General features: G+C 52.6%; 9 protein-coding genes across 9 annotated transcripts; 5 read left to right on the top strand and 4 right to left on the bottom strand.

The window, feature by feature from the left end:
- Positions 1-328: 328 nt before the first annotated feature.
- On the top strand, positions 329-1,110 carry J4E78_000246 (uncharacterized protein; the record flags this gene model as incomplete). The annotated part of the gene is made up of 2 exons (XM_049360912.1): positions 329-341; positions 581-1,110. 2 exons carry the CDS (start codon positions 329-331, stop codon positions 1,108-1,110), a joined length of 543 nt encoding a protein of 180 aa, XP_049226195.1.
- Positions 1,111-1,406: 296 nt separating this feature from the next.
- J4E78_000245 (uncharacterized protein) lies at positions 1,407-2,801 on the bottom strand (the record flags this gene model as incomplete). Its single annotated transcript, XM_049360911.1, has 6 exons — positions 1,407-1,985; positions 2,034-2,344; positions 2,392-2,554; positions 2,603-2,645; positions 2,694-2,707; positions 2,766-2,801. The coding sequence occupies 6 exons, from the start codon at positions 2,799-2,801 to the stop codon at positions 1,407-1,409; spliced, it is 1,146 nt and encodes a 381-aa protein (XP_049226194.1).
- Positions 2,802-3,168: 367 nt separating this feature from the next.
- On the top strand, positions 3,169-5,936 carry J4E78_000244 (uncharacterized protein; the record flags this gene model as incomplete). Its single annotated transcript, XM_049360910.1, has 3 exons — positions 3,169-3,186; positions 3,233-3,345; positions 3,398-5,936. 3 exons carry the CDS (start codon positions 3,169-3,171, stop codon positions 5,934-5,936), a joined length of 2,670 nt encoding a protein of 889 aa, XP_049226193.1.
- A 2,399-nt stretch (positions 5,937-8,335) lies between these two features.
- Positions 8,336-8,722, top strand: J4E78_000243 (uncharacterized protein; the record flags this gene model as incomplete). The annotated part of the gene is made up of 1 exon (XM_049360909.1): positions 8,336-8,722. One exon carries the CDS (start codon positions 8,336-8,338, stop codon positions 8,720-8,722), a length of 387 nt encoding a protein of 128 aa, XP_049226192.1.
- A 437-nt stretch (positions 8,723-9,159) lies between these two features.
- Positions 9,160-10,023, bottom strand: J4E78_000242 (uncharacterized protein; the record flags this gene model as incomplete). Its single annotated transcript, XM_049360908.1, has 1 exon — positions 9,160-10,023. The coding sequence occupies one exon, from the start codon at positions 10,021-10,023 to the stop codon at positions 9,160-9,162; it is 864 nt and encodes a 287-aa protein (XP_049226191.1).
- Positions 10,024-14,391: 4,368 nt separating this feature from the next.
- J4E78_000241 (uncharacterized protein) lies at positions 14,392-16,618 on the bottom strand (the record flags this gene model as incomplete). Its single annotated transcript, XM_049360907.1, has 4 exons — positions 14,392-15,588; positions 15,738-16,264; positions 16,360-16,524; positions 16,576-16,618. The coding sequence occupies 4 exons, from the start codon at positions 16,616-16,618 to the stop codon at positions 14,392-14,394; spliced, it is 1,932 nt and encodes a 643-aa protein (XP_049226190.1).
- Positions 16,619-17,092: 474 nt separating this feature from the next.
- On the bottom strand, positions 17,093-18,548 carry J4E78_000240 (uncharacterized protein; the record flags this gene model as incomplete). The annotated part of the gene is made up of 5 exons (XM_049360906.1): positions 17,093-17,220; positions 17,268-17,967; positions 18,016-18,298; positions 18,350-18,429; positions 18,522-18,548. 5 exons carry the CDS (start codon positions 18,546-18,548, stop codon positions 17,093-17,095), a joined length of 1,218 nt encoding a protein of 405 aa, XP_049226189.1.
- Positions 18,549-19,372: 824 nt separating this feature from the next.
- On the top strand, positions 19,373-23,076 carry J4E78_000239 (uncharacterized protein; the record flags this gene model as incomplete). The annotated part of the gene is made up of 7 exons (XM_049360905.1): positions 19,373-19,381; positions 19,446-20,065; positions 20,118-20,226; positions 20,273-22,387; positions 22,436-22,735; positions 22,786-22,915; positions 22,964-23,076. 7 exons carry the CDS (start codon positions 19,373-19,375, stop codon positions 23,074-23,076), a joined length of 3,396 nt encoding a protein of 1,131 aa, XP_049226188.1.
- A 705-nt stretch (positions 23,077-23,781) lies between these two features.
- Positions 23,782-24,600, top strand: J4E78_000238 (uncharacterized protein; the record flags this gene model as incomplete). The annotated part of the gene is made up of 3 exons (XM_049360904.1): positions 23,782-23,934; positions 24,050-24,238; positions 24,307-24,600. 3 exons carry the CDS (start codon positions 23,782-23,784, stop codon positions 24,598-24,600), a joined length of 636 nt encoding a protein of 211 aa, XP_049226187.1.
- Positions 24,601-25,256: the final 656 nt, after the last annotated feature.

Raw genomic sequence — 25,256 nt, 5'->3', positions numbered from 1 at the left:
CTCCCCATTGCCACGCAAAACAAACCATTCCCCATAATCTACTCCGTGTATGCACCCCACAAACAATCTGCCCGCATCCATCTCACATGCATAATGCGTGATCGCAGCTTCCAACCGTGGAACCTTGGAACTCCGTACCTGCGTCAGCAGCTCCACTCAACCTGGAGCTTCCCCACCAACACCTCGTGCCTCCACAACCCCAAGCCCTGCAACACCATTCCCGCAGAGTTACGCCCCACCGTACTCGACAAGACCGAATATACGCTTTGATACTGCTACTCTGGCAAATATCGACGGAATCTGATATACGCATATAGCCATATCGAATATGCACGACGAACGTGAGTGCTCCTCATCCCCGCTGCAATGCACACCCAGCGCAATGCGCGCGCATAGCCAGAACATGCGACCAGCTGTGAGCTCCAATGCGAGGGTACCGCTTGAGAGCATGTTGAGAGATCACTAGCGACCTCGGCATCGTCTCATTCAAGCATGCTCTCTCTGAAGTGTGGCTACCCGTCACATCGCATCCCTCCACCCAGCACAACACGCGCAGGTCTTACTAACACCACTCCCACAGACCCCCACCCCCTTCTCGCCCAAGTCCCCCTAACACTCTCGCCCTTCCTCTCCCTCCCCACATCCGTCCCCCTACCATACTCCTACGTAACCCTCCCGTCGACGCTGCCTCCCTCGATCCTCTCCCAGCAGCAGCAACAACAAGACCCGTCCAACCCTAACCCCTCTGTGTCGAAACCAGCATATGTCACCTCGTCAACGGGCACATCAGCGCATCCAGACCAGATACTCACGTCGTGTGTCGCGCTACAAGAACACCTTGCTAAGCTAGAAGCTGACGCGAGGAGGACGTTGGCGGAGTGGGAGGAGAGGAGGCGGAAGGAGGATCTCGCGGAGAAGAGGAGGGTTGCGCCTGGGTGGTTGGATAGTGGTGTGCATATCATTAAGCCGGAGGGACCTGGCGATAACAATGAATCAACTAAAAAAGAAAAGGTGCCAGAACAGAACCTGATGGATCTAGATCCGCAGGCGGAGCGCAAGGCACAAGAAGGCGAGGAGCTGGACAGGGTGTTTGGCGGATTACAGGTTTAAGCCTACCATCTCAACATCACTATACCCAACAACAAGATTTAGCGACCAGCGGTCTTCATAATAGATTAATACCAAGTTATACAACTATAAGCTATGACATGCTGTTTTAGCTCAAGCCTAGATACGCGTCGCCTACAGTGATCCCCACGGCGGCGCGACATTACAGACATATGAGAACCGAAGTTACGGAAACAGAAAGGGGAATCTTGAAGGAAGAATGTGGAGAATTAGTGCGACCATGCTGAATCGCTGCACCATCTCTGTACGTGCAACACCACCAACGCCAAAAGGTGCGTCTAGCGACGGCCGTGAGAGCGGTTGATGCTTCCCTGGAGGCTGTCCACTTCCGTCTCAAGACGCTTGATCTCCGCGTGGCTGGCCTCGAGGTCCTTGTTGAGGCGGTCACGCTCAGCAATAAGCTTCTGCTCCCACTGCCTGAAGCGCTGCTCCTCAACCTTGACCTGCTCGGTGAAACGCTTGCGGAGAGCCTCTTCCTCCTCCTTGAACTTGGGGTTGTCCAGCTTCCTTGGGCGCGCCTCGCCGAACTTCCTTGTCTCCATTTGGCCAGCGCGGTAGGCCTCGTAGTGGTTCTCCTCCGTGGTGTGGATGAGGTCGAGCATGTGAGTTCGGATGAGAATAGCGCGGAGCTTCTTGAAGTCGCAGTGCTCCTCGTTCTCGACTTCGGCAACACCCCAGGCGTATTGGCGACCCTTAACGGTGCGGCCGTCGTTGGTCTGAACGTCCTTCTCGGAACCGATGACGGAGAAGGGCATGGCGTCGATGAGACCGCGCGCGTGTTGCATGGCGGCAGCGTCGTCATCCTCGAGAGGGGGAGTGTAGATCTTGATGCCCTGAGCATCGATCACTTGGCGCACCTAAAAGCGGTCAGTATTTGCTGGTGACATGTAGATGGAACAACTTACCCTCGCCTTGAATTTGGCCAGGTCTGTTGGGCTCAGTGTGTCGGCCTTGGCTACAACCGGGATCAAGTTGACGCGTGTGCACAGCTTCTTCATGACCTCAATGTCCAGGGGCTTCAGGGTGTGGCCGGTGGGGCGGATGAAGTACAGGCAGGCGTGAACACGGAGATCGATCTTATCAGAGCGGCGCGGTTGTTGCTCCTGAAGCATGTACGACTCATGCTGGTCGTCGAGGAACTCGATGATGGGTTGCCACGAGTCGCGGTTGTTGACGTAGTCACCGAAACCGGGGGTGTCGATAACGGTAAGACGGACTAGGTGCGTTAGCATAGAGAACGAATGGCAGGATGGCGCTGCATACCCTTGAAGAACTTCTCCTCGAGCTCGGCCTTGGTGATCTCAATCTCGACGGTCTTGTCCATCTGCTTGTGGTGTCGTCGCTTGTGGTCGGCGTAGTTCTTGATGGTGGTGGAGAAGAGGGTGTTGATAAAGGTGGTCTTTCCGAGACCAGACTCGCCAGCAACCTGAGCTAGTTAGACTGAAGTCGATTGATATGGGGATGGTATGCGTACCATTATGGTGAAGGCAGCACCGCGCTTTGCAACAATCTTGTGCCTGTGCTACGTTAGGGCCGAAGCTGCGTGTCCGCTGTGTTGATAGTACCTCTGGTTGGGCAGCTGCAATGCATGTCAGTATACGAATTGAAGACATAGGTTGAGCAGAGGGTATACGTACATTGGCAATGCCAATGGGGGACGCGGACTCGGCCATTGCGCTGATGTGTGGTTGACCGCTGGTGTGTATGGGGTCTGCGTGGTGTTAGCTATTCGGGGTCTGATATTGGTGGAGTACGGCGTGAAAACATACGTAAGGTGGCGGATGAAAAGCAAGTCAGCAGTGAGGTTGCTGAACGAGGTGCGATATGGGGTCTGGTGAGGAGGTGTGGTGTTGGTAGACAATTTGGGTCCCCTTTCTGCCAGTCGCCCATTCGGCAAGCACTGACCCTGAACGGGGAAACCGCGACTAATGCACACTACTCACTAGCGCGTCCTGCGATGATCCGAGCTTCGAAAAAGTTCAAGATGCGACCATCATGCCCGCCACGACATGACGAGACCGCAGCCACGATACTCTGAAGATGAAGACTGACTTCCAGGTGAGTTGAGTGCTGCCGTGCAAATGTTCGCGTCTGACACCCACAGTTCTCCAACCTGCTGGGCACCGTCTACAGCAGAGGCAATCTTCTCTTCACACCCGATGGCACATGTCTGCTGTCGCCCGTTGGTAACCGGGTCACGGTTTTCGACCTTGTGAGGTAGGCTCCGAGTCGCGACTGCCTCTCACGATATGCGCTGATCATTAGTCAGCTCCAAATCATACACGCTTCCGTTTGCGCACCGCAAGAACATTGCACGCCTTGCCCTCAACCCCCGCGGAAACCTCCTCCTCTCGGTCGATGAAGACGGTCGCGCAGTCCTCACCAATGTTCCTCGTCGCATCGTACTCTACCACTTCTCTCTCCGCGGCGAAGTCACCTCGATCGCGTTCTCTCCTTCTGGTCGGCATTTCGCAGTAGGCATAGGAAGGCAAATTGAAGTATGGCACACACCATCCACTCCAGACGTTGCCGAAGGCGATCTCGAGTTTGCGCCCTTCGTGCGACACCGGATATACACAGGACACTACAACTCAGTCCAGAGCATAGAATGGTCTAGCGACTCGAGATTTTTCCTGAGCGCGTCCAAAGACATGACAGCGCGGATATGGAGCGTTGATCAAGCAGAAGGGCATGCGCAGACAACACTGGGTGGACACAGGCAGGAAGTAGTCGGCGCATGGTTCTCCAAGGATCAAGAGACTATATACACAGTCAGCAAGGACGGAGCGCTGTTCGTCTGGAAATACATGCTACGCTACGATGCGCCCGCCGACGCCGACCCGGACGACGACGAGAACCTACAATGGGGTATTCAGGAACGCCATTTCTTCCATCAGAACAATGCGCACGTCACATGCGCCAGCTTCCATCCCGAGTCGAAACTGCTCGTGACAGGCTTTTCACACGGTGCCTTCTTCATCCACGAGCTACCAGAATTCGCGCAAATCTCCAGCCTCAGCATCTCGCAGAACGACATTGATTACGTTGCCATCAACAAGACCGGAGAATGGCTAGCGTTTGGCGCGTCGAAACTCGGCCAGCTGCTTGTGTGGGAATGGCAGTCGGAATCGTACATTTTGAAGCAGCAGGGACACTTCGACTCGATGAACACAATCGCCTACTCGCCAGACGGTCAACGGATAATAACAGCGGCAGACGATGGAAAGATCAAAGTCTGGGAAGTGAACTCCGGTTTCTGTGTCGTCACATTCACAGAACATATGGGCGGTGTGACGGCCTGCGAATTCGCGAAGAAGGGAAACGTCTTGTTCACAGCCAGTCTTGATGGCTCCATCAGGGCTTGGGATCTCCACCGGTACCGCAACTTCCGCACTTTCACAGCGCCATCGAGGCTTTCCTTTTCGTCCCTTGCGGTTGACCCAAGCGGCGAGGTCGTATGCGCGGGCTCTATCGACTCTTTTGACATTCACATTTGGTCCGTGCAGACCGGCCAGTTGCTCGACAGGTTGTCTGGCCACGAGGGCCCTGTATCATCATTGGCATTCTCCCCCGATGCTGGCACGCTGGTCAGTGGAAGTTGGGACAGGACTGTTCGCGTCTGGAACATCTTTGCTCGCACCCAGACAAGCGAGCCGCTACAACTAATGGCCGACATCCTATCTGTCGCATTCCGCCCCGATTCGAAGCAAATAGCCGTCACAACACTTGATGGACAACTGACGTTCTGGAACGTATCCGATGCTGCACAAGAAAATGGCCTTGATGCGCGAAGGGACGTTTCCGGTGGTCGCAAGATGTCAGATCGGCGCACTGCAGCCAACGTAGCAGGCACCAAGGCCTTTACGTCGGTGAAGTACAGCGCAGACGGCACGTGTGTATTGGCAGGCGGCAACTCTAAGTACATCTGTCTATACGATGTTCAGTCTGGTGTGCTGCTCAAGAAGTTCACTGTATCCGTGAACCTTTCTCTCGATGGCACACAAGAGTTCCTCAACAGCAAGCTGCTCACAGATGCTGGGCCACAAGGTCTCATCGACGACCAAGGCGAAGCGTCCGATCTGGAAGATCGGCGCGACACAACATTACCTGGTGCGCAAAAGGGCATTGGCGCGCGGAAAACACGACCGGAAGTACGCGTACCTGCTGTCGCGTTTTCGCCAACTGGCCGAGCGTTTTGTGCCGCTTCAACAGAAGGTCTACTGATTTACTCACTTGACAACACGTTCCAATTTGATCCCTTCGACCTAGACATCACCGTCACACCGGCGACAACTCTCGAGACTCTCGCACAGAAAAACTACCTCAAGGCACTGGTCATGGCTTTCCGTCTAAACGAGCGCAATCTTGTTCGCCGCGTATACGAAGCCACGCCCGTGAGCAACGTCGCTCTAGTAGTCAAGGACCTGCCATCAGTGTATCTCGGTCGGTTACTACGGTTCGTCGCCCTACAAGCCGATGAGTCCCCGCATCTTGAGTTCAATCTGGTATGGATCGAGTCGCTGCTCAGCAAGCACGGTCGATGGATGAAGGACAACAAGGGCGGACTTGAGGCCGAGTTAAGAAGCGTTGAGAAAGCTGTTCGCAGAATACAGGCTGAGCTCGCAAGATTGGCCGATGAGAACATCTATCGCATCGAATATCTGCTTGCGCAGCCGCCAGAGGAGAAAGAGAAGTCTGCCCAACTCGACTTTGGGGTCAAAGCGATAGAGAACGGGATATCGGATGAAGAGATGGTTGACAGCGATGAAGGCGAGGATATAGGCGAGTGGATGGGCTTTGAAGAGTGATACCATTGTACGAATACGAATTTTGACGAACTGTTATATCTGACTGTATGTACCTGTCATCGCTGCGGAGTTCCTGCAATATGTACAATGGCGCCTGCGCGTCCCGAGGTTCTGATCACCAGCAACTGCCCTTGCTCGATGTCGCTCTTTCCACACCTTGAACCAGACTGGACAACAATGATGGTCAAAGCGTACATCGCGCGGCTTGATCATGGGTAATGTGCTAGGAAGGTGCGTGCTGCTTACGACGATCGCCACTTCGTCGACGCATCGATGGAGGATGTATTGCGAGGAGGAAGACCTTCTCACACCGCTTCTTGTATACAAATAATCTTGGCATGATCTCGACTCTTAGACACAGCGAAGACGAATATCTACATGAGAGAATTAGGGGTCAACAGATCGTCGCGGGCCGTTTCTTGCATGAGAGTGCCGTCCTTGTCAGCCGCCACAACATTGCCAACCTTGCTACGGAAAGATCCAGGCATCACTGAGACAGTTGAATGATAGGCGGAGATACTACTCAGCATCACCAGACACCGTAGTTTGTATCAGATGTACGTGCCGGTACGAGCCGGTTCAGGCGGTGTAGCGACTTCAAGTATACTGTCTGAGATAACTCTTAGATAGTAAAAGCTGCCAGTATAGCGCTTCCTGTCAATAGTTAGGTACAACTTCTTGCTCTCTCCATACAATGACTACCTCCTATGCTGAGTGGTAGCTTTTCTGGTTTCAGACATCGTGCACGAAGACAGCAATTCATGGACTCGAGGGCTGTATCAACGGACCAAACTCCGAATTATAGTCTAGATTTCTGGTAAAAGAGGTGAGAACGGGCCGAAGTCTACAGCGTGCCGAATCGTCCAAAATAGTTAGGTTCATGCGCTACGCAGCATTACAGCCGTAGCGCGCCATATCAATTTTATGCAGGTGGGAGTAAAATGCACACAATTCAAGCCCTTGAATGTAAGCACCCAATTTAACAAATCTTACCAGGAGATACCCGGCCAAATTTGAAGTTCAAACTCTATCTGAGCAGTTCCTTGGAATGGTATGGCGTACCACGCGCGAGACGGGAGACTGTGGCTTGCTCGTGGCATACAAAAGCTGGCGACCGACCGCCTCAGAGAATCACATCTCTACTCAGCAGTCTACAATCACTGTATCCATAACCCCCCAGCACCCTAACATCATTCACTATGAAGCTGTCAATCGTTGCCGCAATGCTATTCACCTCACTCGCCGCTGCCGAGATAAGGTACTTTTGCCTGAAAGGTGGAGACGCGATCCCAAAAGATGAATGGAGCTGTTCTACTGCAGACAACCGAGCATGTAAGCAATCTTTCGTACTAGCCTTTTCTTTTCTGGTCACTCGCTAACGAATTATAACCTTCTGTAGGCCAGAACAAAGGCTGTGCAGACACTTGCTTCCCTGGTGCAGATGCAGTTCAGGTATACAGAGTACAGTTGTATGTATCACGTCGCAGACTCGAGAAAGGTAGAAGCTTACTTCAATTACAGGAAGAATCCAGATGCTTGTTTCTGCTATTGCAGAGAGCTGTAAAGATCGTTCAAGGAGGATTTGGGGTCGGCATGCTCACATGATGTCCCCCAATGATGTTCAAGTACCGCTTCGATCCTACCTCGGCCCGGCGCATGCCGAGCTTGGGTATACCTTGGTAGCGATCGCGTTCATAGTGATATATACCAATACACAAGAACCAAGTTACTATTATCACCTCGTACGATCGTACAAAGGCTTACCCAGATACGCGCTGTGTCAAGAGCGACGTACTGCTAATACGAGGCTGAAGAAACTGTAATCGTCGCATGTGATTTGGCTCCGTTCGGGTACGGCACCTTCCCATGTAAAGGTAGGAAAGAGCAGGGAAGGCACACAAGATGGAAAGAGCGGAAGAACACCGACGTGGTCAGAGCAGTCGCACACCTTGCTGACCCAAACACCACTTTCACGCCACTCACAGTCACAGTCATCACACTTCAGCACACCACGACATCGTTATTGCGCTATCTTCATATCCTCACCATCACATCGCCAAACTCCAGATACTATCGCTATGGATACTTCCGCATACCAGGCTCCGCCCATACCAACTCTCAGGGCGCGGTCGTTTTCCTGCCCCATAGGCTATGGAAAAGCATGTGCGAGGAGATTGCCGGGCGTCTAGGCGGGGTTCGCGCATGATATGTTCCCGGACACACAGAAAGAAGCGACACCCAAAGAGCCTATACGAAGCGATTCGCCGCAAGGGCCTCCATCACCAAAGCTCGCTGAAGCACCCACGACGGTTGACTCACCAACGACGGTTGACTCACCCACGATCGATCCAAACGCAATACACCCAAAGAGGCTAAGGTCGATTCTGACAAAAAGGTTCATGAAGAAACGGTACGAGGCGGGACCCAAAGATCTGGCACCTTTGCACATTGGCCGACATCCAATCCCGTGGAGTATGCCCAACGAAGAGGATCTTCGTATGATCTTTGTTCCAGAACTTGTCGAATGGATACAGTCATCCGACTACCAGGGTCACGCTGCCAATCGCTGCTTTTGCTCCCTCGTTCTGCACATCTTGAGCAAACGTCTACCAGACGACGTCATCCACAACGACCCCATCGACCGCGACGACTTCCGGTCTAGACTTGGTGAACTCTTCTCCGACGACGGAATACCTCTCGACCATCTCCTTGATCACTGCGCGAATGGGTACAACATTCAGAAGGTCAGGAAGGTGCACAAGCGACCAATGACGCATAACACTTAGACGGAGTATGTCGGCATGTTGTGCGAGGGTATCATCTTGATGAACGAGGAGCCCTCCTCGCCCCCGAAAGACAGCCCTTCCACGCCACCGAACGAAGAGCCTATCACGCCCCCAGATGATGACACGCCCAGGGCAGACAAGGGAAAACAACCAAGAGCAGCATCGGCTTCACCAGAGCCTTTTCGAGGGCGTGCGCTAACGTATGAGGCTGACGAGCGGGTAATCTACCGGCCTGCATCAATGGAGGATTGGAGGCGGTGTTTGCGTTAGCAGTATCGCTGTTATCTAGTAGGTACACATCGAGTTGGGAGCACTTTCGCTTTTACTGGGACAGAACTGGAGGTACTTCCGCAATTTCATCTCTTGATTGCTTGCTGCAGACTTTTGCCATGATTTGCCGAATCCAAACCCAAGAAACACTATCACCACCCGTTCATCTAATAGCCTCCATCTCGATGACCCCAGTGATCCCGGCGCGGGTCGTAGCCGTAGCCATACCCTCCGTTACCTTGACCATATCCCGGAGAACCCTGCCCACCATTGCCACGATAGCCCTCGAACTCATTTCCTTGGTTCTCAGGGCGACGAGACGGCAGGCGAGGATTTCGTCGAGGAGGCCCATGACCATATCCAGGCTGTCCAGGATACGCACCAGGGTCTTGAAGGCCCGCTCGTCTAAACTGGTGTCTTAGCCTTTCCATCGTGTCAACGTAGGCTCCGTCGGCCGCGGTTGTCCATCCTTGCGCTGCGGTCTGCCATTCCTGCATCTCCCTCTGGCGCTCGATCCGTCTCCTTGCGCGATAGGCTTCGTCTTCGTCGTTCACCGGTACGCCTCTGCTTCCACCACCATATCCTCTACCGTTTGTGCTGTCGTTTCGTCCATTCATCCGACCATGTCCTCCATTAGCCGGCCCTCTACCAGCTCGTCCGAAACCACCCCTGGTCATCTGCTCCATCTGCTCCTGCAGCTGTCTCGCCATGTGCTCATCCCTCCCCGTATCTACCTCCACCGGCAGACTCTCCTGCAGCCTCCTCGCGACTTCTTCATCTCGGCTCGTGTCCATGATGACGCGCCGAGGTATGGAGACTTGGCCGTCGTAGTTATCGAAGAAACGTTGCATAAAAGCTGCTTTGTCCTTTTCGTTGCGGACTTGGAGGAAGGCGCGGTGGAAGGTGGCTTGGGCGGCGGGCGTGGGGAAGTCGAAGCGGAGGATGGGTGCGGTTAGGTCGAAGTTCTGGAGGGTGTGGGGTGAGGATGTTATTAGGCCTTGGGGTTGGGGTGTGTTGGTTGCGTTGCTCATTTTGGGATTCTTGAGTTGTTATGCGCGTGATATTGTTATCAGTGTGTGGTTGAGCCTTCTTAAACCTGCTCTCTGTGTATTGAGGGAAATTATAGAAGAATGAGTCTATAGGCCGGAAAACGCAGGGAAGATGTACAGCAACACCTGTGACGATGCAGCGAGTGAAATGTCACGTCAGCTGGCATGCTGTGTGACTACAGTGTCGAAGGTTTGCCTCCTGCCTACGTCGACATGTGCGCAGCTTTCACGCCTTCAATATTTCGACTTAAGCTATGATGACATGGAGATCAGCTACTTCATCATCGAAATTTTGTAACGTAACGTCGTTCCCTAGGCTCTACAATGCGATACAAATGAGCATTCAATTGGCACTAGAGCTATTCAGAGTAGACGATCCTTCTTCGAACAACCTAAATGATCTCAACTACACTCTTCTCGCTCGGAAAGAGGTTGTCGATGTTCTTCGCGGTTCTGTTTAGACCACAGCCCTCCCATGTCATACCAACACGTACAAATACGTCCTTTCCCGACTCCAAACGCCGAAGTACAAGCGCGGTCCGATACGAGGACGAGACAGAGAAGAAAATGCATGTCAGATCTGAGTCTTCAAGCGGAGTACCGGGCGCATAAGCGCTAATATCCGAAGTATCCCACCGGACCAAACGATCGCTGCGATTTGGGAAGGTGATATAATCGCGGTCTCTGCCACTGCTTTTAGAGTGTGCCTTGCCCCATACAACCGGCGTACAGCGTCCGAGTAGCCGAAGCATGCCTGATCGAAGTTCCCCGTATAGGTCTGTAGCTTTGGGTTCCACATAACAATCGAGTATTTTCGCAAATGAAGTTTCTGACTCTGAACCCATATAGGAACTGTCATGGGCACCAGAATCCATATATTCGATAGAAGTATCCACCGCAGCCCAGGACCACGAAGGGGCTCTTCAAGTAGGTCGTGGTGCCAGTTTAGAACGAAGACGGGGTCGTGTTGCCCGCCACTGGAGTTGCTCACGAAGATTGCTTCTCCACAATCCAGCAATGTATCTGTCATCAGGCTTCGCGAATCTCTTTGCTAATCCCGCAATGGCCACTAGCTTATCGCCAGAATAAGTCAACTGGCGATGGCTGTATTGCGACACAATGGTCTTCCAAACTTCCCGATATTCCGGCAACGGCAGGTCTGTGCGCATGGATGTCTTGGGCGCTTGCGTAAATGAACACCAAGCCATATCTGTAACACCGCTACACTCGCATTCGTATCCACGCATACACTCAAAAGCTAGTTCGCTATATGTGTAGTGTAAGACGCGGGTTGACAGTAGGCGTTCTTGCAAACCCCAAGCCCGCTTGTTGAGTGGGAACTTGTCCGAGGGCCTTGCAGAAGAGAGTGGATCCGAGAATTCATCCATGTGTGAGCGTTTTTCGCAGAAGATCAATGTAGCTGCCTTGATCCTTCCGGACCGAAGCTCAACTTCATACTCGGTATAGCTTCGGAATAGACCCTCTTCGCCAGATCTTGAAGCTGTTGCTGAGATGGTGACGAATGCGTTGTGATACACTGTGGACATTTTAGATGCTTCGTGTGCCCAGTCATCATGATCATCTTGTACGATACAAAGCGAATCGATCTGCGATCCCGCCATACATAGTTAACGATCTGTTATGTAGCGGGCGGAGGTTGGTGATCTTACCCAAAGATATCGTAAACCCAACTCTCGAACTACCTGAACCGCTTCTTTAAAGTTCTTTGATAAACTCGCAACAGGTATGCCATCGTATCTTTCCAGAAGGGTAGCTTTCGTGGTAGTGAAATGCGTTGTGGTACCCCAGCAATGACTGAGAGCAGCATATCGTCCACTTTGGCCGGAGGTTTCTACTAGCCTGATCATGCTGACGTCTTCAGATGACCGAAGGTCAAGTAATCGTGTCGGTAGGTCTTGATTACCATTGGCACCACATACCGTGTGGTTCTCTACACAGTTTTCCAACAATCTGTTCGCTTTCTGGAATGCCGCTGTGGACCCTGTGTGCTGAGTCGTAGGATGAACCTGTTGTAAGTCTTTCCAGGGTCCAGGAATCGGTTGCCCTAATTGACTTTAGTCATGTACACCCACTGGGTTGCGCAGGAACTCACCATCATCAACAGCACAGATCTTGAGATGTATACCGGTCGAAGGAAATATCAAACGGACGGAGTAACCACGGTCATGTGCTCCATCCACAAAACGAGTGCTAGGATTGACTTTACTGAAGTCGTATACGTTGGGATCGTACCACCTCGTTCCGTTTTGCTGGCCTTGTTCGGGAGAATATGCGAAATCTATGACAAGGATGTCGGGTGTCCAGTCGTGCTTCCCATCTTTGTCCAGCCAGCCACGACAGCCTTGTATGATCGCATCACAGAAGATGCAAGTATGCGCCGAAGCAACAACAGCGTCCCAAGTATATTCCTCGAAAATCCAGTAGCCATGTAAGCTTATAAATGAGTGACACACGCGGCATCGCCCAAAGACTGGTATGGTCGAGGCCGTCGGTGTGATGTTTTTGACGTCAAGTGGGGCAGGCCGCGATGAAGAAGGCGCGTCTGCCATCCGTGCGGTAATGCGTCGCGCGACTACGTTCGAGGAACAGCGTTTGAAGGATTAAGAATACAGACTGTATAGAGCGTGCAGTACCATGACAGCGAGAGTGTACCTGTATGCCATAACACGAAAGCATGATATGCTACAGGCACTGTGCCGCAGACATGCAGCTGCGACAACGGATCACCGTCATACATCCGAGGGAAGTCGGAACATCAACACGGCACCTACATTGATGATAGGTCTCTACATGTGCTTTCTAGTAATTTTTCATTTGAGCGTCTACGGGATGTATGATAAGCTCTAGACCAACACAAGTGCTCAAGCAGCTTCGGGTGATCACGTGGCAACTACCGTCCCGGGCGAGCGAGGTCTCTTCCAAGATTCATACGTTCACCCATCATATGACCAACATATCCACATCGCGCCCAAATTCTTTCGATTCATTCCGTCATTTCTGTATAAGGGAGTACGACTGCCGTCGCAAAGCCATCTTGCGACCCAACCTCTACCGGTCAACATCCGTTTATCGGCGAGCCCGGTCATCCTTCTCACGCGCCCTTACCGCAGCTTTACTATAATACTCCAGTATCGCCAACGTCTCCACCCGATTCCTGCGAATATGTTCGCGAAGCTCTTCCGCAGTCATGCGAGCTCGAATCGGTCTGAGCGCTACCGGCTCGTCGCCCCCGCCACCACGTAGATTAACCTTAACATGCTGCCACTCTCGCTCTTCCGCATCAGACACGACTTCCCAAGAAGAACTACGACTGCGATCCACTAACACAAAGGTATGTTCATCTGGAGATGGTTGTTCTTCTTCCTCGACGGCGGCGGGTAGTCTGAAATCATCCGGGATCCAAGGGTCTTCATACGACGCGACGATTTCGGCGACATCTGGTTCTTGCATCGGTACCATCTCGCTAGACTCAAGGTTCTGATGCTGCGACCTTCGGTTGCTCAATTGACGGATGTATTCGCGGTGGATGGGATCGTCTTCGTTGATCCGCCGTCTTCCATGTCTTGAGCTGAGACGTGGATCTGGCATGTACATACCATGTTCGAAGGGTAGAGGAGAGGTTGGCCGCATGATCTGGCGTCTTTGTACTCGCGGATTTGGCGTATCTAGGAAGTGAAGCGCAGGACCGATAACATGCTCAAGCCGTTTGCGTGAAGCTCTGGTGTCATTGTAGATCGGAAGAGGATTGGCGTGCGCTCTTGGTCTCGGCTGTTCGGTCATGACGAAGTAGAATGAGATCAAAAGAGGTACAACAACAGGTAGGGTGAGCAGTAGCAAGTCGAGCCAAGACTGGTCTTCGAAGTAATGGATAGCCATGATGGCAGCAGAAAAATCAGTAGGGAAGAATGACTGATGCGGCGTATACATATACAGCCGACAGGGCGTTCGTTCGATGTTTGCTAGGCTTAAACAGCACTTCCTCATAGTTCAGAGGAAACGTTTCGTTCGTACGTGTTTGCTGTTCGCTGTCAGTACTAGTCCGAATGAGAAGGAATTGGAACTCATATGAGCCCATTCGAGCATTACGGATAGGGACAATCGTGAGGGTGCGGTGTTTTGCTGTGCCAGCATGGCAATGTTGAACGCAGCCAATACCTGATGCTCTCCCTCGATCATCACCCAGACAGATACGGAGCGCAAGAGATACGCACTCTTTGATACTACGCTTGCGCTATGGGTAAACTGGTGCAAGCATCAAGCTAGCACAACGACCAATAATCCAATCCAGGCATCGGTTCAATGTATCGATCAATAACCCAATCCAACAATCTACTTCTCATCCATGTCCAACCCACTCATCTCCTCACTCAACCCACTGATGTCGCCCAGGCTCAAGTCCTCCGCTTCGCTATCCCCCAGAAAAATGCGTTCAAAGTTCATGTCACCCACATCGCTGATGGGCGCGTACGTGGGATCCGTCATCCTGCGTTGAGCAGCCGCCTCGAATTCGCGATAGTTTTTCTGGATCTCGTCTTGAGAAAGCTCGTTCGAACGACGGTGCCGCTTTGCACTATCACCATGACCGCGCTGCTGAGCACCTAGACCGCTGGCATTGGTGGCAGAGTTTGAAGAAATACTGCCGCTCTCTTCAGATTCGCTGGTGAGACAGATTGGCGAAGGTGATCGGGGGAGCAGTGAGTCGTGTTGTTCCGTGGGAGGCGTAGGAGGTAAAACGACTGCCTTTCCTTTCTCAATAGGAGATCTCTGTCGGTCTTCGCCCTGTGGCTGCGGTAACTTGGTGGCAGATACTGTTGGAGTCGAGGGGCGTGACGAGCCGACTGCTTCCCTCAAACGACGCACAATATCCTCACTATGCCGCAACACATCATAATCACTGCCGTTCACAGGTTGACCGAGTGGGCCGAGTTGTTTGCGCATAGCGGCAACGTCCTGTGCAATCGCAGCGCACTTCTTCTGCAGCTCGACGACCTCGGTAGACGTAGAAGTCGTGAGCATGTGGAGATGGCCGGAAGACTCCACCTTTTGACGCTTGAGACAAGTGTCTGACTCGTAGTTCGCCGGTTTCAAGGTCGATGCTCCGTCCAGGCTTGTGGAGCGCAATGGGGCCTTTCGTTTCCTGGGCGACTCGGCTGGCAGATCAGGATCAGACAGCACCGATGCGTCCGCAATCGATGTGGCTGAGATGTCCGCTTCGTCATCGAGGCTCTTATCAGACTGTCGTCTAAAGTATGCAAATGCTTCATTCCAAGATTCATGTAGAGACGGAATACGTGCTTTACTGGGGCGAGTCTTGGACAGTGGCGTACTAGTGTACGATGGAACCCAGGGCGTCGACGGTTCCTCCTGCTGTGGTATGTAGTCGTCTGGCGTTGCACCGACTTGATATATGTCCATAACCTCGCCCTTGACCACATGACGCAATACACGTTCGTAGCGTACGTGACCTGGGAATTGCGTGACCATCTTGGCTTGAACGATCGTCTCAGACACTGTCTGTGTGTCACCCTAGCCATGCTGTAAGTAATAGTCTAGCAAACAACTGCAATTGCGTTCCAGTGAGAAAGGGAGGCACTGGACAGGTCTGCAACCGTTTTCAAGAAGAAAAAGCGCAAAGTGGGTAACGCAACGTGAGGGGAGACTCATGGGTATCGTACCTTCGTTCTGTAACTCTTCACTTCGCACACATCATCCTCGGGAAAGTGTTTGTAGCTTGAAGATCCCGATTCGCTAAAGATGCGTTCAAAGTAGAGAACAAAGGCATTCCGGTCTTTCGGGCCAAAGGGCATACGCCAGAGCTTGATATTGGGTGGCTGCGAGACGACGGCGGCGTAGATCATGAGCACAGGCATTGTTTCCCAGGCAATATCGACATCGACCGATATGTATAGCCCGTCTGAAAGGCGGAACAGGTAATCTTGCGTCATGATGTAATTATAAACGAAATTTGGTAGGTCGCCAGACCTGAACGACCATCTGGTGTTTGTAGGGACGGCCCGAAAATCATCGTAGAAAGCGTCGATCATGTGGTGGATGAGCTTAGGAAGATCAATTCGAACAAGACGCTTGTGCTTGGCGGGCATGATCTGTTTCAAGCAAGGCCAGAGCTCGTTCTCGGCAATATGATCTGTAACGTTGGTCAGCATAGAAGCATGCACAGTAGGTGATCCAGCGTTGACGTAGGCTCCAGAGTGTTCAGATTGTTCATTGTATGAGTTCCTACGGCAACGCGATGTCTGTAACAGTCTGGAAATTTAAAGTGCAGAATGGGTATCGTACCTCGTAATGCGCCAAGTTCAGCAACAATGTTTCGCCTCATGTGACTCTCGAATTGTGGGACCAGACATTGCTCAAAGACGCGCTCCCATATCGTGAGCTCGACAGCTTGGGCAGTTGATATGCCTTTCCAGCACATGACCACGTCAAGGTAATCGACGTCCGTCGCTGTTGGGCATTAGCAAAGTACCGCAACATGCTCGAAGGTATCGGTCCTACCTTCCTGCTCAGACTCTGGCCACCTCCTGCGGGGACAGTGCATGTCATGTGGCGGGCAATTCTTGTGAAAGCCATGACCGTACAAATCGGTATCGAACGCTAAATTAGCTATGAGGCTTTCCAAGTGCTGCCGTTCCGCATCGTCGGATGAGACGGGATCGGCTACCGGCGATGGATGGGCATGGCCAGTAGCGCCAACATCGGTGCGTAGCGATGGCTGGGAGGTTTAGTAGAGTCCGCAAGCAGGGTTGAGTGTACTCACGAGATGTTCTACAGACATGTTGTCGTGAGAGATGCTCGTAAAGAATACGTCGTCGTGATGATTGGGCGGGGTCTGGATGTAATGGTAATGTCATTGTCAGACAGAAGGTCGCAATCCAGCCAAAAGTCTCCGTTGATGTTGAGAAGGCACTCGTGAGCGACTGCCGTGGTACTGTGTGGTGACTGAGCAGCGTGGAGATTGCGCTTGCCTCACGACAGGGCGGGACACCCGCAAGATTCTCCCTGGGCGTACCATCTATATGGCGTCCATTGAGGCTCGTGTAGTAAGTCGTTCATTTTTATTGCCAAGCTTCGAGATCTGAAGGAAGGCATCGACGCCATAGCCTTCAAGGCTGTGGATTTCGAGACTGCCAGCCCAGTATTCTGCAAGATTGTTAGCTGCGCAACTCCGCCGGTGTCATGAAACCTACCAGCATATAGTCGCGACATGGGAAGTCCAATACCCAGACGCAGGTCTGGTGCGCGGCTAGTCAAGGAAGACAGCGAGCCGTGATACAGCCCTGAATCGCCGTGCTTGGACCTCCTATCTAGGCGTTGTTGCACCTGTGCTGCAGATTCACCTCCAGGCACCTGCAGCTCCTGCAATGTTCCCAGTAGTTTTGGTACCCTCGCCAAATTTCGCAGCCTTTTCTCACGCCTAGGACCCTTGCTGAAGCTCCACAGGTATGGCAAGACTTCGTTCGGGATGCCACCACCTTGATCAGAAATTCGGATAATAACGTGCTGCGAGGTTTCGCAGATCAATACCTCAATAGGCGGCAGCTTGGCGTCTTTCGACTTGCGCTCCTCGATGACGGCCTGGATAGAGTTGCGTAAGAGCTCGCCGATGATATACTCGAGATGACTCAGAATGTACGGGAACGTCGCATCAAGGTGACCGTAGACCTTGATCTCAGGAATCTCGACATGTGGGCCCTGTGCGGTCCTGATGAGCTCCTGCATCGTCTTGCCGCAATTCTCGACTATCTCCTTCGCATTGCAACGCAGAAATATCTCGCCGACTGCCTCTTGGTCGTGGGGATGGACTTCAGCCTGCGGGAAATGCCATGGCGAATCGAAAGTCTCGGTCAGTGCTAGATGTTGTTCCGCAATCACGCGTCGCGAGATGCGCTGGATCAATTAGCATTGCCCAACGCTGTGCATGGACGGGGAGCATACCGATCGCAACATGGTGGTCATGAACTTGTCCGTCTCTTCAGCCTTCATCAGGCCTCGAACTTCCAGTACGCCAATAGCGAGGCGGGGTATGACAGTCGCATGTTCGGTCAACGTTTCCTCCAGCACCTTGCAGTACTTCTCGTTATCTTCCAGCGATTTTATCTCGGGTACGCGGCGGAAGCGTTCGAAGGCGCGTAGATATGACTCGTAGACATGAGCGAGATGAGGGTTTGCGACGACGACGTATGGTAGGGTCTGAATATCACGCAAGCGGTGCGCAAGTCTACACGTGTTCAGCACTTATATTTTCGCTTGTCAGATACCAAGATCACACCTCGTGGGAAGCTCCAGACGGCAGTAGTTGGCCGAGTCGATGAGACGAGACTCTGTCAAAGTTCTTCCAAAGAAAGTCAACTGGCGCAAGCTTATGGGTCTGGCTTCACGTTGCACCCATCTAGTCACATGTCAGCTGTAGAAGTTGGCCGGATCATTTCCTATGTGCTCACTCGTCCAGGGCCGAAGACGGTCTCCATGCGGGCGCGACGGCTGCTGCATGCGGATGTCGAATTTGTACCCTAGAGACAGGCGATGCTGGAGGTGCTCTACGTAAAATAGCAGAGCGTCGCGCGCAAGACGCGAGACTACGTGCTCCTATACTCATAATTGTTGGTGCGAGAGCGCACATGTGGTGGAGCTCGCTGAGGGAGCTGTAGCAAAATACGGGGCATGTGACGGCGGGCTCCGCTAACCGGCGTAACTTTTGGGAATTTCACTCAGAGCCTCTAATTAACGGTCGCAAAAGCAGAAGGGCGCGTATTTCACGGCACCGCCAGTCATATCACGCACAACGGCAAACATGCTGGGTGAGCGTTTGTAGCTCGAAATATGCGCGTGGCATATCGCCTGCCAGTATGTGATGTTGGACGGATGACGTCGTAGGCCGCGGCTTTGCTTTGACGCACTCCACTGTATCGAGCGCCAAGGCTGCATCCGTCGAAAGAGAGCTGCTGTTCTGAGCCTCGAGAGCTGCTCCCCAGCTTTTGTCTTTGTGCGCCCTCGCTGTCCACCTCGCCCTTGCACATGCTTGATGTTGGAGTTTTCCAGACGACAATAATCCGATCGTCATATCTCCACTGCCGCCACCTTTAGCGAGGAACCTATCCTTACCCGCATCCCGCCCGCGCAAGTGCTGCCCACCCGTACCTTCCTTTCTCTAGGCGACAGGCGCGCAGCTTCCCTTTTCACCTTGTAGTGTCGAGCGCACCCAGTCGTGACTGCCCCCGCGACCCGTCTCTGCAGCTCTTTCGTGCCATCTGCCCCCGCTTCCATCCGCACCTGCCGGAAAGACGACGCCGCCATGGATCAGGTAAGCTTGCGCCTTCGCCAGCGTCTCGCCAGACGCGGCCACGCTGACCCACTCACCCACGCAGATCGAAAGCGACATGCTCGTGGACCACGAGTACGACGAGAAGGCCGACGTGGCCATAATCACGCCCGACACAGACGACCAAATGGACGAGGTCGACGCCGAACCCGAGCCCCGCGCCGACGAGTACGATGCCTTTATGAAGAGACACATGCCCAAGAACCCGGAGTACGAGACCGAGGCCGAAGTATACAACACATGGGAGATCAGGGACTGGCGCCAACTCACACGACGTGAACATGGCCCTATCTTCGAATGCGGCGGTCATCCCTGGCGGATACTATTTTTCCCGTACGGTAACAACGTCGACTTTGCGTCCTTCTACCTCGAGCAGGCCTATGAAGAAAAGCAAATGCCAGAGGATTGGTATGCGTGTGTCGAGTTCATGCTTGTACTCTGGAACCCCAAGGACCCTACCATATTCACCACACACACCGCACACCACCGCTTTACTGCCGACGAAGGCGACTGGGGCTTCACACGCTTTGCAGAGCTGAGAAAACTCTTCAGCAACTCCTGGGAGGACCGGGGACGGCCAATGGTAGAAGACAATGCGGCCAATGTGACTGCATACATAAGAGTGCTCAAAGACCCCACGGGAGTGTTATGGCACAACTTCATCAAGTGAGTTTCACGGATGTACAGTTTTGCCGACGTTGTTTCCTGACTTGCACAGCTACGACTCTAAGAAAGAGACCGGCATGGTCGGCTTGAAGAACCAAGGCGCAACATGCTATCTGAACTCGCTCTTACAGTCACTTTTCTTTACCAATGCGTTCCGCCAGGTATGCCACGGATCCCAACACATAGAACGACAGCTGACTCCGCCAGGCTGTTTACCAGATCCCGACTGCCGAGGAAGCCGATCGCTCGAATAGCGCCTACGCCCTACAACGACTCTTCTACCTTCTCCAAACATCAAACAACGCCGTAGGAACCACGGAGCTGACACACTCGTTTGGTTGGGACTCGAAGCAGATTTTCGAACAGCAGGACGTACAGGAGTTGTCCCGTGTGCTCATGGACAAACTCGATGAGAGGATGAAGGGTACTGAAGCCGAGGGCGCCCTGACCAACATGTTCGTTGGTAAAATGAAGACCTACATATCCTGTATCAACGTCGACTACGAATCGTCTCGGGTTGAGGATTTCTGGGACATACAATTGAATGTGAGCGGGAACAAGAACCTGGACGACAGCTTCAAAGACTACGTGCAGGTCGAGACCATGGACGGCGAAAATAAGTATTTTGCAGAGGGTTTTGGGTTGCAAGACGCTAAAAAGGGTGTCATCTTCGAGAGTTTTCCGCCAGTGCTACATCTCCAGCTGAAGCGCTTCGAATACGACTTTACGCGCGACGCCATGATGAAGGTGAACGACCGTTACGAATTCCCCGAAGTGTGGGACGCTGCGCCATATCTCTCCGACGGAGCCGATCGATCCGAATCCTGGATATACCACCTCCACGGCGTCTTGGTTCACAGCGGTGATCTCAACGCTGGTCACTATTACGCCTTCCTGAAGCCAACGAAAGACGGCCACTATTACAAATTCGATGACGACCGTGTGACTCGAGCGACACTACGTGAGGCGCTGGAAGAAAACTTTGGTGGTGACTACGCCCAGGCCAACGGGAACACTGGCCAACGCAATCCCTACACCAGAGCCTGGTCCGCAAAACGCTCAATGAGCGCCTACATGTTGGTATACATTAGGGAGACGAGGCTTGATCAAGTTCTTATAGACAGCAAGGCGGTAGAACCACCGAAGCATCTGGCAGAACGACTGGCTGAAGAACGGGCATTGTTTGAGCGCAGGAAAAAGGAACGCGAGGAAGCTCATCTCTACATGGACGTTGCGGTCGCGTCAGATGAACAGTTCAAGGCCCACCAAGGTTTTGACATCGTTCCATGGAAAGCCGACGCAGACACACCTGCTAGCCCAAGGGTCTACCGTGTGCTCCGAAGCACAACTATGGCCGACTTTGCGGTTACGGTCGCCCAAGATCTAGGAACCGAAGCCGATATGTTGCGGCCATGGTCGATGGTTAATAGACAAAACGGCACAATTCGCCCCGATACCGCACTGGAATTCCCGGAGATGACCGTCGAAGAGGCTGCAAGCAAACATGGCACGAAACAGTCGCAGTTCAGGATGTGGATCGAGAAAGCTCAAGAACGCGACGAAAGCGGCGCGCCAGTGTTTGGCGAGAAGCTAGTGGACCTCAAGGGTCAGGCTAACAACCGCCCATTGATGATCTTTTTGAAGCACTTCGACGCAGAAGAGCAGAGTCTATTCGGTGTTGGCACCTTCTACGCCGGATTCCAGGACAAGGTTTCCGATCTAACTCCAGCAATCACAAAGATGCTGGGCTGGCCAGCGGGTACGCAGATCAAGCTTTCTGAAGAGATCAAACAGAATATGATCGAAGCGATGAAGCCAAAAGTCACACTGGCAGCCTCGGAGATACAAGATGGTGACATCATCACGGTCCAGCGCGTACTGAGCGACAAGGAAACCGCGCAGATAACCACTGCGGGAGGCTACACCGAGGCAAAGGAATTCTACGACTACCTCTTGAACAGAGTCAGCATCGAGTTCGTGCCTAAGCTGCCTGATACAGATCTACCCACATTCTCCTTGACTCTCAGCAAAAAGATGGCGTACGACCAGTTCTCCAGCAAGGTGGCTGAGTACCTCAAAACTGACTCTAGCTATATCCGCTTCTCGACGGTTAGCACTGCTGGCAAGCCTAAAAACCCTGTCAAGTACAACCCCACGTCAACTCTGAACAACATCCTCTTCCCTGGCCCATACAACTATTCGGCAAGCGCAAATCAGCGAAACGATGCCCTGTTTTACGAGGTCTTGGATATGAGCCTGAAGGAATTAGAGCTGAGGAAACCTGTAAAGGTGGTGTGGCTCCCTGAGGGTCTCAGCAAAGAGGTGTGTTGAACACAGTGATTGTTTTTGCTTCAAACTAACGTCATACAGGAGGAGCACGTTTTGATGGTACCCAAGAATGCCCAAGTTGCGGATCTTGTTGAAGCGCTGCAAAAGAAAGCGGGCATCAGCGACGAGGTGATGCAAAAGGTGCGGGTCTACGAGGCACATGTGAACAAGTTCCACAGGGTCCTCCCGTCAGATCACTCTGTCATGAGCCTCTACGACTACACGTCAATCTTTGCTGCGCCTTACCCCGAAGACGATGCATCGAAGAAGATTTCGGTATTCCACTTTGACAGGGAGCCATCGAAGGCGCATGGTATCCCGTTCCAGTTTGCGCTGAAAGAGGTACGCGCAGCCATCAGCCTTCCTCCTCTACTTGCACTAATATACATCAGGGCGAGCCTTTTAGCGAAACAAAACAACGACTCTCAGACTTCACCAAGATCAAGGGCAAGCAATTGGACAAGATCAAGTTTTCTCTTGTCGGCAAGGGTCAATACGCGAAGCCTGAGCCAATCGATGACGGTAAGCCACTTTGGCAATGGTGATATTGCAGCACTGACGAAGTCACAGATGAAGTACTTTGGGACTTGGTAGGTGCGCGTGACGATGTATCACTTGGTCTTGAACACCCCGCCAAGACAAAGACGCTTTGGGGAAAGACTGATTCCATCTTCATTCGTTGAAGCAGCGCAACGACTGTGTAAGATACGAAGAAAAGCACGGTGCGTAACATTACTCGGCACGGGTACGATCGGCATGAAATTGTCCGCAAAGTTTTGCCAGCATTTCACAGGGAGTGGCAATAAAGCGTTGGTTGCGCACCCTCCAACATACATGGCGCAATGGAGCTTGAAATATTGCAAGTATTGCATAGGCGGAGTAGCGTGCGTGGGAGGTTGGCGCAGGCGTTGGGCACATGATTATGGCGTATCATTTTGGATCAGTAAGTAAGCAGTGTAGATTAGTCCCAAAGATATCATCATTCTGCTTTCATGTCACCAGTGTAACTTGCACTGTGGTTGTCGACTGAATTTTCCACCCATCCCATGGTACCAGACACCAGCCACCTATCCGGGAAGGAACAACGTAACAATATACCACAGCTTTCAATTCCAAAAATAAAGATAAAAACTATTAGCAGTCGCGATAGGTTCATGTGAACGCGCAACATGATAAGTGTGACTTGACTACGCGTCGAGGATCTGCATTTCGCGCTACCTGTCCGCGGTCGCCTTGATCTTCATTGGCTGGTGGCTAGTTCCCCGCGCCTTCCCTCCCTGCATGCGTTGCGTCGGCAAAAACTACCGCCGACGTTCGATGTCGACAGCTGTAACTTCCAACACACGAGCACGCATCAACAAACGCAGTCGTCCACGCCAACGAACACGATGCGGTCACTACTCACCCTCTTCAGCGCGTTGCTGGCATATACCACGGCAGTGTACGCTACCGCTCTCACCTACCGATTAGAAGCACACGAGAAAGCATGCTTCTTCGCGACCGTTGAGAACAAGGGGACCAAGCTGGCCTTTTACTTTGCAGTATGTGTTCCACCCGGAAGACCAATGCGCAATTGCTTTCGGGCTGTTCAAATCCACATTGTCATACAGTGATAGCAGGATCCAAGGACAATCGAGCTGACGGACATGTGAACAGGTGCAATCCGGAGGCTCTTTCGATGTCGACTACTCGGTTGTCGGCCCCACAGACAAAGTCATTCTCGACGGCACCAAGGAGCGACAGGGCGATTTTGTCTTCACAGCGCTTGACGTGGGCGAATACCGTTTCTGCTTCAACAATGAGATGAGCACTTTCGCCGAGAAGATGGTCGATTTCGAGATCGCCGTACGTACCACCTGGCTACATCTCTCCAGACATCGCCGAACCATAATGCTGACTCCATGTTCTTGCAGGTTGAAAACGAAGCCGCCCGCGCCAAAATCCCGTCCAAGCAGGGCTCCTCCCCCGAGCAGACCTCTGTCCTCGAAGAATCCATCCTCAAGCTCTCCGCGCAACTCTCCACCATCTCCCGCAACCAGAAATACTTCCGCACGCGTGAGAACCGCAACTTCAGCACCGTCAAGAGCACCGAGAAGAGGATATTCAACTTCAGTTTGATGGAGTCGGGCTTGATTATGACCATGGCAGGACTGCAGGTCTTCATTGTCCGCTTCTTTTTCCAGGGCGCCAGGAAAGGTATTATATGACAGCTCTCTCATCATGAGAGGAGTTTGGGGCACTGTGGGCTGACGCGTGTTGGCAGGCTACGTATAGACGCTGGTCCACGTTCATGGCTGGGGTTCAACCATGGTTCGGACTGGAAGTCTGCAGATGTCATATTGATTACTGTCACAAAGGTCGAGACGAGCGCACTTTGTTTGATTAACCTATTTTGGGCGCTTTGGGGCTGCCGGAGTGTGTAAAACACCGCGGCATCTTTGTGGTTTTTTGGCGCACTAGCAAGGTTACAAGAATTTCGGAACGATGTGCAAGAGCTTTCCACTTGTTAAAACCATTGGATTCGATACAGCATGTGCTGACAAACGTGCCTGCATTGCCCGTCCCTAGGCGAACCCGCGCGCACTTCCCTCCAGTCGCTACAGAGGCCCGTGCCCCCCACTCACGCATACTAGCTCAATATCGATATCGTTGGGATCGTGAGTCTTGCAGGACTACTATATGTAGTTCTTTTTGCGACTAATTATCTCTTCAACCTCCTGGACGCTGTCAGACTCATGGGATGTCGGCGTTAAGGGACTTGATCACTGGACTTTGAATTCTGTGGTCGACGACTGTCGGGCAGCCAGTAGCAGCGCGGCCATTGCTATTCCCTCTCACTCTCACTTGTCCTTTCGCTTCTATT

Source organism: Alternaria triticimaculans, assembly GCF_023758025.1.
Source record: "Alternaria triticimaculans strain BMP 0046 chromosome Unknown scaffold_1, whole genome shotgun sequence".
Lineage (NCBI taxonomy): Eukaryota > Fungi > Ascomycota > Dothideomycetes > Pleosporales > Pleosporaceae > Alternaria > Alternaria triticimaculans.
This window is presented reverse-complemented; position numbering and strand designations above follow the sequence as displayed.